The sequence below is a fragment of the Podarcis bocagei genome (assembly GCF_964188305.1).
Source record: "Podarcis bocagei genome assembly, chromosome: 14".
Taxonomy (NCBI): Eukaryota; Metazoa; Chordata; class Lepidosauria; order Squamata; family Lacertidae; genus Podarcis; species Podarcis bocagei.
Genome location: NC_138139.1, coordinates 29,283,531 through 29,296,612, shown reverse-complemented (window position 1 = coordinate 29,296,612; position 13,082 = coordinate 29,283,531). Strand labels below are relative to the sequence as shown.

Below are 13,082 nucleotides of genomic sequence, written 5' to 3'. Positions count from 1 at the left end.
GTTCTATACATCACACTTCAACCTTAAGCTGTATTTGTGATGTTCTATTATGTTATTGTTATTTATTGTTTGTAAGTTGCTATGAGATTCACTTGAATGAAAAGTGGCATAGAAATATAATAAATCAAATCAAATCTACTCAAAAATCAAATCAATCCTTCCAAATTTGAATCCTTAAGTCTTCATAGAAGTAATATAAGGCCACAAAGAATGTATAGCAAATTCCCACCACTGGGCTCAAAGGGCTGACTCACTTGCTTATCTCCTGGTGCTCCATCTTATCCCACACGGCTTCCTCCAAGCAGACAAGGAGTTCTTCTGCTGCTGTTTTTTCTCCCTCTGCCAGCTGAGTCAGCTTTTCAACTGCAAACAGAAAAGGCAAAGCATTCTGCTTCATGTGGCTGCAGAATACTTCAAAGTTATATTTTTCTTCCAATAGGTTATCTACCTTTGGTTTAGCGTTTTGGCGCTTTTATCAACATTATGTATTTTTGTTTTGCTGGTATTCTAACCTTGTGATTTTATGGTGTCTACTTTGTAAATCTCTTGGAATTTTAAAAATATCAAACAGTCTACAAACTGATTAAATAAGTATAACAGTTCTAACTTCACTGTGGATGTGGACTTTGCCATTCAGGAACAAAAGGGCAGGGGGCTTTCTGCTCTTGTGCGCCCATCAAATATTACACTCTTTTCTCCAATATAGAAAACATGTAGAAGAAACACTACCCAAGGACTGCCTGATCGAGTTATGCTGAGGCTCTTCTCTTCGAGACATGAAGCTCAGGATCACGTTGGCAGCTTTAACATCCACCCGGAGTTTGAGGCTATCAAGGCCCAGCAGTTCCAAAAAGCAGGCGCAGGCGGAAGCCACAGACGGCACATAAAAGAAGGAGAGGGCCAAGGAGTAGGCGTCATTGCCTGCTTGCTGGATCCTAGGGAAGAAAAAGCAGCAGCCGTTAGCATCATGCATCTGGAACAGCAGAGAAGTTGCAATGAAAGGACCCAACTCTGCACACAGTCAAAATCAAAGCCAAGGGGACTGTAAAGCAGGTCAGGAAAAATCTGGGGTCCAAATCTGAAAAGTACTTTATATAAATTAATACCCCACCTTACAAGGCAGCTTACATCTATCTAAAGCAACACAATACCTTATTGCAATACAAAGATTTCTCCATAGAAAATGTTCTGTCAAGAACATGAGAGGCTCCTTTCCAAATCCCTGCTGCTTTCAAATACTCACAGCTGCTTTGGAGTTTTGCTCTTCGCCAGCTGCTGGACTAAAAAAGTCCCAAAAGCAAATGAGGGGCGTTCATGACGCAAGAAGTAGGAGAAATCCAGACGTTCAACTACAGCATATTTGTTGACAAAAGTGGCACTTGAGAAGTGAGGAAGGTCACTACAGGTATCTAAAGAGAAGGGAGAACATGGTGGTGAGTAGACAGAAAAATAGCAGGCTCCACAGGCCCAAGTGCCAGACACAATTCTTCTGGCTGACTCCTTGAAACTTGGCCTCACACCTGGCCAAAGGCACTTCTCTTGGATCAGCCCACTGAAAAAGCTACAAAAAGGCACCTCTGTCCTTTCATGTATAAGTGTTGTGGGTTTCAATGGGGCTGGCGCAGGAAAAGTTTCTGGTAGGAAGTTTTGCTGCTCAGTGTCTACACCAGGAAGTAACTGAAAATCTCAGCAATCTACATAAAAACTTAAGAGCCTATTGGATCAGGCACAAAGGTCTGTCTAAACCAGCATCCTGTTCTCACAATGGCCAAACAGAAGCCCCAACACAGGACCTGAGTGCCAGAGCACCGTATGGGATTACAGTTGAAACACCAGCAACAGCAATTATAGCCTTGGGGATGGACACTTTCGACCCTTGAAAGAGGAAGCCTTGCCAAACTAGCGCTCTCCAGATGTTTTTGACTACAACTCCCATCAACACCAGCCAAATAAGGCCAAGCTGGCAAACTACCCCATAGCCTCCATAGGGTCCCAACATTGGAAGAGCAACAGAGTTACAGGCTGTCCAGCTGCCAATGGAAGCAGACTGGGGTGGGGGCTATTTTCCCACATAGCCTCCACATGCCCTTCTAATAGCTGCAGCTGAAGCAGCCACACCACTGCCAAAAACTTCTGAGGGGAACTGCACTGGTTTCTAAAAGCAAGTTCCACTTGCATAAAGTATCTTGATTTATTATTGCACTCTATAATCCATATCTAGATACATCACAGATATGAACACAATTACTATATAGAAGAGCACACAACCCATTAAACAAAACAAAACCCACAAGGACAATCCCTGGGACAATAAATTATGGTGTCTTTTAACCAGCTGCTTTCTGGTCTTCTCTGCCAGTGAAACCCCAGGAGTTTTATCTGCTTATCGAACCACTTGTATAAAAACTTACTGACCTATCCAGTAGTGGCCAGAAGGAGGACAACTAATAGGTTTCAAATTCCAGAATAAAAATGGCAAGAAGGGAGGACTTTACCCAACATTTCCACTTCCATTAGACCTTCACTCTCTCTAGACCACCAAACTGTCAACAAACCTTCTAAATAAAACTTGGGAATGCAGAACATCCAGGGTGAGAGAAGTAAAACACAAGTGGCATCTTGTACAAATAATTGATAAATTGGATACATTTTCCATCGATAATTTTAAAAAGTGCAGAGAAATTTTTATTTGTATGAACCAAGAGCTCTTGAAAACATTATATTGAAGGACTGGATTTGATTAAACTTGTTGTGCAACTGAACTTGGCTTAAAGAAAAGAGGGGCACAGTCCAGTGCTGCTGCAGGTATTCTAAGAGAGTCCATTTTCATCCATATACTATTACAGCTGTCACTTGGAGCCAAAGACACTTTAGTAAATGTGGATACAGAGCTAAAGTTTTCAAGCAGCCAACCATGCCCTAAAATCTGTGGGGCCAGTTTCCAAAGCAGTGGCTGCATCTGATCCAGACTGCAACCCTGTAAAGAATTTGGACTGAGACTTTGGAATGGTAAACATTTCATTGCTGCTGGAACAGGCTGGCCTCCTCTGATACAGAAGAACCACAGGACCATTGTCTGACTTGCAGTGGCTTACTGGACAGCGTGAAGTTTGTGTGTGAAAGCCAAGAAGTGGAATGATGAAAGGGAGCTCCAAGGGAAGGAGAACTTTTTTTTCAAGAATTTGTTCAAGAATTTGGCTGTCCAATAGCCACATCCACTGAATAAACTTTTAAAAAAATAGTAATCCCTAAACAATTTAAATTACAGGTGCAAGACAACATGGCCAAAAACCATTTAAGATCAAGTCTTAATAACTGGCAAAAAGACAACACAGAAATTTTCTTGTTGCCAACTTTAGGAGAGTGGCAGTCTGGGACACCATTTAGATTCAAGATAAACAGCTAAGAGGCTAGAATACAAACTTGCCTAATTCTAGGGCTCAATTTCACCTTTTGAAAGATCAGATGCAACAGGGAGAGCAAAGAAGATTCTGCTGGAAGCCAAACCTCTCAGCATCTTGTCAGCCCCCAGAGAAATGTCTGTTTAACAGAATGAAATACTGGGAGATTCCACACACGTGTACTTTATACTCATTTTAAATAGTAACAAGATACGGCAAAAGTTACCTACCAGGTATGACAAGCGTATTTGCTGACTGCCAGCCAAACAATTTTGTGGGATCAAATGGAACTAACGCCTGAAAAATTAGAACACAACATTAATTTCAAGGCCTGCTTAACATGTTAACCCAAGCTGCTCGACTGAGCACACATCTTGTGCAGCATCTTACACATGTAGTACAGCTGCTGCCACACACTGACCCAGATATTCTGGAGTGAAACAGTCACATCAAATTCAAACCCAGTCTTATATACATACACTCCACAGAGCAGAGTGCAGCTCCAGAGGATTTTATTTATTCAAAAGAATATTTAAGCCACTTAATATTTTAAAGTATCCGTGTCAAGTGAAACCAAGCTGAGAGGAGAAAATTATCCACAGAGGGCGAGCAAAAGGGCATTTCACTCTTAAACATGGGTAGGCAAACTAGGGCCCAGGGGCCAGATCCAGCCCAATCACCTTCTAAATCCGGCCCGCAGACGGTCAGGGAATCAGCGTCTTTTTATATGAGTAGAATGTGTGCTTTTATTTAAAATGCATCTCTGGGTTATTTGTGGGGCATAGGAATTCGTTCATTTTTATTTTATTTTGAAAATATAGTCCAGCCCCCCACAAGGTCTGAGGGACAGTGGACCGGCCCTCTGCTGAAAAAGTTTGCTGATCCCTGCTTAAGCATCCAACAAGACACAGCAGCTCCATGAAATGCTCTTGTGGTAAGTGATGGTGGGAGAAGCAGGTGCCCTTCCACTTGTGCAAGCCAGGGCTATTGCTATGTAGCTGTGGCTAAGATGGGGAGAAGTGGCCAAGGGGTGGTGGTATGAGAGCCATGTCACCGGCAGTACTGCTCCCTGCCTTGCAAGGCTTTTTCCACTTGGCCTGGGAAGACTGACTCCAGCTACAAAAGCTGAGGCTGCTGAACAGATTCTTAGGTTGGGGGGTGTAGTTGGGGGCAGGGTAGTTGTTCTTGTTTCTATTAATTGTTTTGTGCCTTTATTTTAAATCTTATTATGATTTATGTGGAAACTGTTTAATTTGGTTGTGCACTATTTGATGTTTTATTTACCATTTATGACAACTTACGCTTGCAATTATGTGTCATTTTTAATGTTACAAGCTGCCTTGAGGATGGCTTTAACTATGGAAAGGTGACATGCAAATAAAATTATGTATGTATATATGTTCTAGTGTACACTGCTGGGAGCCCTGGGCCCCTGTACGTTGGAAGGAGGTGTGTCATAGGCTAAGCCCCTAGGAGATCCACACAGCTTCAGTCATGTGGCTTTTTTCCTACCTGCTCCTGTGACTGTGTGATTAGGGAGCTGCTCTGTGAAGCTGGAGGCTGCAGCCTCTCCCTATCCAATCCCAAATTAATGCTGCTTGCAGAATACCCAGAAGGAAGAAGCAATGCCTTGCAGAGGTCACCTTCAGCATTTTGCAGGAAAGGAACTCAAACCTGTGCCCCACTTTCCCAATACAGCCCTTTTTCAAGTCTTACTGGTGTAAGTTTGGGTAAAGTGGCAGTTGCTGTAACTAGACTATAGCATTACAGCACCCAGATCAAGGGAAGTAATAGTTCCACTCTATTCTGCCTTGCTCAAACCCCACCTGGGCACCACATTTTAAGAAGGATATGGACAAGCTGGAACATGGGCAGAGGAGGGCCACTAACAAATCAAGGGTCTACAAATCAAGTCTTATGAGGAACAGTTGAAGGAGTTGTGTACGTTTAGCCTGGAAGAGAAGACTGAAAAGTGATAAACCTCCTTCCTTGGAGGGTTTTCAGCAGAGGTTGGATGAGTTTCCTGCATTGCAGGGGGTTGGGCTGGATAACCCTTGGGGTCCCTTCCAACCCTACAATTCTATGATTCTATTTGTATTGGGGGCAGATAGGTATATATTTATACCTGGACAAGGTGGTAGAGAGAAATGTCGGAAGGCAAGGTCCCATGACTGGTAAACTGGGGGAAGAGGGCTGCTCTCAGTTTGGGATAAGGAGCAAGGGCCATCCTGAAGAGCTGGGCATCTACTTTCTCTCCTCCATCTCCATTCTGAAGGACCTACAATGAAGAAGAAGAACCTGAATACACTTGCAAGGAAATGGGAACCGAACAGTTCATTGGCACAAGCCACAGCACCTGGCACAAGGCTTTATCTGCACCTTCAGAGAAAGAACACAACCCAAATTTTCTGAGGCTGCTGGCATTTAAGATCTTTTTGACATTTGCTGTCACTTTGAAAGGAAAAGGTCATCAACAGCCTGCCAATATTCTACAGCATACCTGGTCAATACCTCCAGGGGTGTACATTGTGGTGGCAAGAGCAAGGAGCGTTCGGCCTTCCAACAGCATTGTGCTCACACTGGCCTGGTTGCTGGGAATCAAGATCTGGGCGTTTGCCAGGCTAGCTTGGAAAATCTTATTTGCATCTGGAGGGAGAAAAGAAAGAAAAAACTGTTGCCTTGTTTTCCATTATTATACCCTGTTTTCTGCCCAAGAACAGGCTCCAAAGGCGGATGGCAAAGAGAAGAAATTCACACATTATTATTTATTATTTTTATTATTATTTGATTTCTTACCTGCCTTTCACCATTACAACAATTTTAAAATACAATATTAAAACCAGTTAAAACACAGCAAAACTTTTAAAGGCCAAGCATATGGCAACAATAATAAGTTGATCAACAGTTAATTTTTCTAATGTCAGCCAGAATGTTATCTCCAATTTAAATAAAAATAAAAATCCAACCCATGGCATATACAACCCTCTCTCTGAAAGCTCCCTGTGGGGAAGGTTCCCTAGATTGGGCACTGCTATAAACAGTTCCCCCACCACAATGCTGTAGGTAGGGGAACCTAGAGCAGGACTTACCACCCCTTTGAGTTGGGTCCAGAAATCAACCAGGAGTCAGTTAAGAACAAAAAAGATTTCATTCCTATGTCGAAAGCCCAGTACGTTCTGGACCAGCTGTTGCATCCAAACATTTTTTAAAGGCAGCCCCACATAAAGCACATTGCAGAAACCTAATCTTTGAGGTTAGCAGACTGTTATTGACAGTGGCTGGGTCCCCATTTCTCAGAATAGGATGCCAGAAAGCCCACAGACCAGACAAAGCTGGTATAAAAGGTGCTCATCCCCACAGCGACCACCTAAGCATCCACAGAAAAGGTCAAGCCCAGGTGAGTTCCAAGCTGACCATTAAGGGAGAATCCATCATCACTTGGGATGGTCAATGGCTCACAAATGTTTGTTTTTAATCAGAATTGCTCAAAGAACATTGGCTCAGAAGAGAATCACAGATGAAGGTTCCTACCTCCAGAATTGCTGGCAATGGCTCGACACCGCACTAAAAACTCAAACCACGGATGAGCTTCGTGAAGTGCTTTGTCATCCAAAAGAGGGCAATTTGGAGGAAATAAACTGCAAAATCAAGGACAAAATATCAATTTCATAGAATGAAAAAGAAAAACAAGTTATTTCTACCTTCTAAAATATGGGCCAATAGAAGGCTGCGCAAGCAGCCACATGGATTTTGAGAAGACCAACTGCTTTGGCAGGAGTAAAAGAGACTGCTATCTTAGTTAGTTAGGGGTGTACTGGCCACACAGACCCCACTGGACAAGCACTCTCACATCTCTGCTCCTTTAGGTTACAAAGTTAGATGATGCTCCAGCCGCAGAGTCCTGAACAAAGCTCAGGAAGGCAACAGTCTGGGGGCATGGGGAGATGTTCTGTTGCCTTTGTTCTGAAAACATTTTGGAGGTGGTGGTGGAAAGAGGATGTCTGACGAGGCTTCACCAACCTGAACTACAACTCCCATCACAGGTAGACAAAGCAGGTAGACACATATACAAATGTGCGTATACGAAACCACTTCAGGTCATGTATTCCTACCTATAGTAGTCGAGATAGATGTAGAGAAGATGGTCCAGCCCATGTTCTAAACAGTACAGGATAAAGCAGGCATGGAAATCTAAGCCACTGGTGGACATATATTCTGGAACAGGATGAGGATTCTGCATCACTCCTCCAACAAGAGTCAATCTCTGGAGAAGGCATTCAAAGTCTTCTAGTTCCACTGGCACAAATATTCCATTGCTACCAAGAAAAACAAAGCAATCTTTTTAATGCAAAGCAGCCAGTGATCTCTTCACAAAGTTGTTAAGGAGACTTCCACCAATAAACAATACTAGGAAAGCTTGACAGAAGTTGATCATCAATTTAGAGCTAGACTGGGGAACCCCTTTCAGCCTAAAGGTCAGATTCAAAACCTGGCTAGTCTTCAGGGGCCACATTCCAATGGTGGGTGGGTAAGAGATGAAAGTGGCCAAGGCCAATTTCACAACATAGATTATGTAAAATTATGGGCAATTATAAGTCCAACCCAGGAAACTACAGAAAGTTGCAGGGCAGATCAAAATGACTGATGTCAAATGATGTCATACAATTGGCAAGTGGGCACAGTTTGCTAGAATTGGCCTAGTGGACTGAATGAGACCCGTGGCCAGAGGTTCCCCCAACCAAGACTTGACAAGGCACATACCTGGCTAAATTGTCCAATATTTCATTTTGCATGTAGTGGCTACACAATGTTCTGCGCTCAATGGTCTCTGTTGTCAGCCGTGGCCAGTTTGTGTTACTCTCCTGTTGCTGAGTTGCTGCAATCCATGAGCTCATACTGGAGTAGTCATGCCAAGATGACAGGTGCATCCAAAGAACCTCTGGATCACATGATTTGCGTTCTGTGTGTGGTTTTTTAAAAAGGGTAGTCAGTACAATAAACTATGTGCATGCCTGTAGGTGCACACTGTGTATAGGGTCACAGGGTTAGTCCCCACTGTCACTGTAAAATAAAGCACTGTAACCTTAGGAAGAGTAAATGTGTATGAGCCAATCTGTTTCCTGGTGTAATGCAAAGAATTAGGTCTTATCCTTAAAACCCTTAGCAATCTGGGTGCAGGATACCCAAGGGGCTGCTTCACCAACATCAGTCTGCCCTCACTCTATCAGAGAGGTTCCTGTCTATATCCTGTCTGTGGCCGAGGCAGAGTTAGTTAGGACAAGGTAAAAGGTCTTCTTGGCAGCTATGCTCTGATTACTGAATACATGACCCTTTGCTCCCCACTCTGGCCCAAATCCAGGATACTCCCGATTCATTCCTTTCAACAGATCCCTTATTATCAATGCAAACTGTAGGCAAGGGAGAGGGCTCATCCCAGATGTGGGCTGCAGAAGGTAACAGGGGGTTAAAAGCTCCTCACATGCTGGGTAGAGTCCTAATCGAAAACAAGTCCCCAGTGCCTGCCATTTCCTGTTTTTTCCCTTCCCTCTGCAGCCACTACAGAAATTGAGGGTGGGGAGCAAGTGAAGCTTCAGGGGCCAGACGGGAAGCCTCTGAGGGTTGCATCTGACTTGGGGGGTCAGATATCCCCACACTTGCTTTAAAACATTGTGGCCTATTGTTAGTCCCAAAAGAACAGGGTTTCAGAACTCACAGGGTTAAAGAGTTCTGAGTGACATCTCTTTCCTGAGGCGTGGTCACAGACTTTTACGGGAGTGGTTTGCTCTGAGTGTTTCAGTCTGTCTGTGTCTGGTACGCTATGCGAGAGGAAGAATGTGCGAGGTTTCGCCGGGTGTGATTTATGCTGTTATACTACATGATTAAAGGCTAAGAAGATAAGGAATGCCTTGTGTCTGTTCTGAATTATTACCCACACACTGCAATTGCTTCTAACCGCTGTGATCGCTCTGCTACCGGTCAAAGAGGAGGAAGGACGTTTGGATCGGCACGGACAGTTAGCAAAGCTGCGCAACGGAAGAGTGCTGGACTCCATGTTTGGCCCTCTTGGCGCTCTTGGCCGAGCATAGAGTCCTAATCGAAAACAAGTCCCCAGTGCCTGCCATTTCCTGTTTTTTCCCTTCCCTCTGCAGCCACTACAGAAATTGAGGGTGGGGAGCAAGTGAAGCTTCAGGGGCCAGACGGGAAGCCTCTGAGGGTTGCATCTGACTTGGGGGTCAGATATCCCCACACTTGCTTTAAAACATTGTGGCCTATTGTTAGTCCCAAAAGAACAGCCTTAAGACACAAAGCTCCCTGACCACAACATATTTATGGCAGAGTACTTGCCTTCAGGAGATTGCACAGGAAGAAGAATCGTCTCTCGGGTAACCTGATCCCACCACTGAGCCCAGTTTAACATAATGCTATACTCTGCAATATTAACTCCGTCTTCATTGCATTGCAGGAATGAATTAAGAACAGGAATGTGGATAGACAGATCTTGTTCTTTTCTCCAGGAACTGAAAATGAGAACAAAACACCTCTATGAGGTCCATGTCATTTATCTACTCTTCCTGGTGAGTTCAGATTTTCAAGCTAGCCACCTTGTTCCCAATACAACCAATTCCAATGAACAGTGAAAGTTTGCAGCCTACAGCACAGTTAAGCTGGAACTGCTAACAACCAGTTGAGTAAGAAGGAAGATCATCTCACACTTTCCACGGAAAGAAAGCTTGCAGCTGGAGAAAGCAGGAGCAAACAAGGACTCGCGTTTTTTTGCTGCATGGATAGAAATTCAAAACCTCACACAATTCTCATCACATCACTGTTGGTAAAGATGATGTTTTTAAAAATTGAGGCTGAAAATCTATTACCTGGGCTGGGCTGTAGTCTTTTCCTTCTCTTGGAAAGTTTTTGCATAGACATTTTCCACCTTATGCACAAAGTCTATCATTTCCTTCTCAGCTTCAGAAAAGTAGTTTTCCTCTTTCAGTATGTTCACCTTGAGAGTCAGACCAAAACATTAACTAGCAATGCAGTTTGCACCCTAACATCAAAGGCACCGGAAAAGCAACTCCTTAAAGGGTTTGTTGTCAAATCAAAAATATAAGCAGGAACTGGAAGTGGTCTAGAACAAAACAATGTGGTGTGGATCCCTGATGGCACTGATGTCACCGCAACAAGATTTCCACATCAGCTACTAATGCCAAAGAGACAACATGAAAGTGAAGTCATCACCGGGACTTGGGTGAAAACTAACACAATTTGTGAGGTGGGGGCAGGCAGTAGCAGAAGTCACCCAGGAATGTACCCTGCACATGCAGGTGAGACATATGAAATTAAAGGACCACAACCCATGCAAAGGTTTCCCCCGCACTCACCAAAAAGTCACGAACACGGTGATCAGTTACGTAGAAACATATTTTGCGCAGCTGCTCCATCACATTGAAGCCCTGTCAAGAGAGGGGAAGGGTAGAAGAGTTTACACAAGAAAGTATTAATGGCTTATTTTCTCTCATAGGCTTTCTTTTGTGCATATCTACAAAGGATTTCAGGGCTCGGCTGCAGCTTGCAAAAGACTGGAGAAATTTCAACAGATTGAGAAATGGGCTTAAAATGCTCAACCCTTAAAAACTCCTGCCTCCCTACCTCAGACAAATTATTACTGTTACTGTTGGTTGCTTTGTAGAGCAAAGTGTCTCAAAGTGACTTACATAATAAAAATAGAGATACGAAAAGATATTAAAACCAAATATAAAAATGGCAAGAAAACAAGACTTAAAGTGATTATCCAAATTTATGTACATAAAAGGAAAATACTACCCTTTTTTAAAAGATGACTGCAGAAAGTGACAACAGAACTATGTTACCCACCCAATTAAGAATCAAATGCATACACGCACACATATATAAACGTCAGTGTGCGTTTGTGTGTGTGTGTGCTTACCCTTCAATGGATCATGCCCACACTTATTTTTCTCCTATGTTAGATACTTCTCTCCCTGTCCCCCCAATTAAGCAGAATATGACAGGACAAAGAAAATCCTTAATGAGTTCAACTCCCATTGTTAACTCACCAAGGACCCCCAATGGCCAATCTTTAGCACCTGAAGAAGCAAAGCCAATCCCTTGCTGTGTGTACAGTGGTACCTCGGGTTACATACGCTTCAGGTTACATACGCTTCAGGTTACACACTCCACTAACCCAGAAATAGTGCTTCAGGTTAAGAACTTTGCTTCAGAATAAGAACAGAAATCAGGCTCCGGCGGCGTGGTGGCAGCAGGAGGCCCCATTAGCTAAAGTTGTGCTTCAGGTTAAGAACAGTTTCAGGTTAAGAACAGACCTCCAAAACGAATTAAGTACTTAACCCGAGGTACCACTGTACATGCAAATACACTGAAGTAAGCACTGTAGATCAAGCCACGCTCTGGACATGCATTACTCACCATGTTTCTTAAGAGTTTGGAGGCTTCTTTGACATCATCCTTCAGAAGGCTTTTGTACACCAGATCCAGTCCTATCTGGGTCAGCACCTTAAGATTCTGGGCAGGGTTACCTGCCATCCGGAAGAAGGTCTGAGCCTCCGGGAGCTTGTTGTTTAATATGGCTTCAGCAACCGTTTGCTGAAAGAGCAAAGAAAGGCATGCAATGCAACTAGCTGCTTTTGAAAAACACCATGCCTGACATTCAACCTCTTTCCTGAAGGATCAGGAGAGGCAAATTGGGGAATGGTGGAGGCGAAGTGGGTGGAAGTTGTTAAGGGCACACAACCCAGTCTTAAAAACACAGGAAGTCGCCTGCTTTAGCTGAGATTCCTGCATTGCAGGGGGCTGAACTAGATGACCCTCGGGGTCCCTTTCAACTCTACAATTCTATGATTATGAGGAAGGGGGGAAATGTCTCTCTTGCTACTTTCCCTCCATGCTACCACTTGATCATTCTGGTAGCCCTCCTACATATTTTCCAGTTCCAGGATATCCTTTTCTGTTTGAGGCAGCCAGAACTGGTCAAAGTCTTCCATTGCTATACTATCAAGTTGTACTTTCAAATCCTTCCTTAGCACACAACTTTTCAAAAATTGCTCCACACCAAGTTAATGTTTTTATTGTGCTACCTGCCTTTCATTTCAATGGGAGTGTTTGGCACACAGTCTCTAGCTCTCTCACTGAAATCAACAGGACTTCCAAATGCTTAACTATGGCTGGATTCTGCCATAAATGTGGCTTTAGGTCACTAATTTTTCCTTGGGATAATGAAATTGTTTAGCAAACAGACACAATGTCTTGGACAATATATGCTCAGGAGTTGTTGAAACTGATTCTCCGGTTACCTCTGTATTGAACTTTTCCCACTTCTGGCTTTGTTCTACGCAGGGCACGTCTTCTTCAAGATCGCACGTGAAGCTGGTGACACTGGAAGACTTGTGAGGGAACTTTATCATAAACATCCTAAGTTTATTGATGTAGCTGGTTAAAATATCAACACATTTGTCCAGATTTTCATCCAGCTCTGTGAAGAATATCAGGAAGACACTTAAAGGAAGGAATGAAAACATCTCCCTGGGAGACTGGCAACACTAAGGGCAGCCCAATGAACATTAACATATTCAAAGACATATCCCACCATATCCTGTTCTACTTGCATTGGTGCAGAGAGAAAGACATTCTCCCTTTCATTCCTCT

At 43.4% G+C, this 13,082-nt stretch overlaps 1 protein-coding gene across 1 annotated transcript in view; it reads right to left on the bottom strand.

The window, feature by feature from the left end:
* Positions 1–13,082, bottom strand: part of SPG11 (SPG11 vesicle trafficking associated, spatacsin) — a 35,618-nt gene that overhangs the window by 12,247 nt on the left and 10,289 nt on the right. The window contains exons 10-23 of the mRNA XM_081171352.1: positions 12,731–12,909; positions 11,847–12,023; positions 10,781–10,852; positions 10,274–10,401; positions 9,747–9,919; positions 8,163–8,361; positions 7,514–7,717; positions 6,933–7,039; positions 5,902–6,047; positions 5,527–5,679; positions 3,632–3,698; positions 1,244–1,409; positions 730–935; positions 255–363 (exon numbers count right to left, since the gene is read on the bottom strand). Coding sequence (XP_081027478.1) covers positions 255–363; positions 730–935; positions 1,244–1,409; positions 3,632–3,698; positions 5,527–5,679; positions 5,902–6,047; positions 6,933–7,039; positions 7,514–7,717; positions 8,163–8,361; positions 9,747–9,919; positions 10,274–10,401; positions 10,781–10,852; positions 11,847–12,023; positions 12,731–12,909 — 2,086 coding nt within the window. The remainder of the gene's footprint in view (positions 1–254; positions 364–729; positions 936–1,243; positions 1,410–3,631; positions 3,699–5,526; positions 5,680–5,901; positions 6,048–6,932; positions 7,040–7,513; positions 7,718–8,162; positions 8,362–9,746; positions 9,920–10,273; positions 10,402–10,780; positions 10,853–11,846; positions 12,024–12,730; positions 12,910–13,082) is intronic.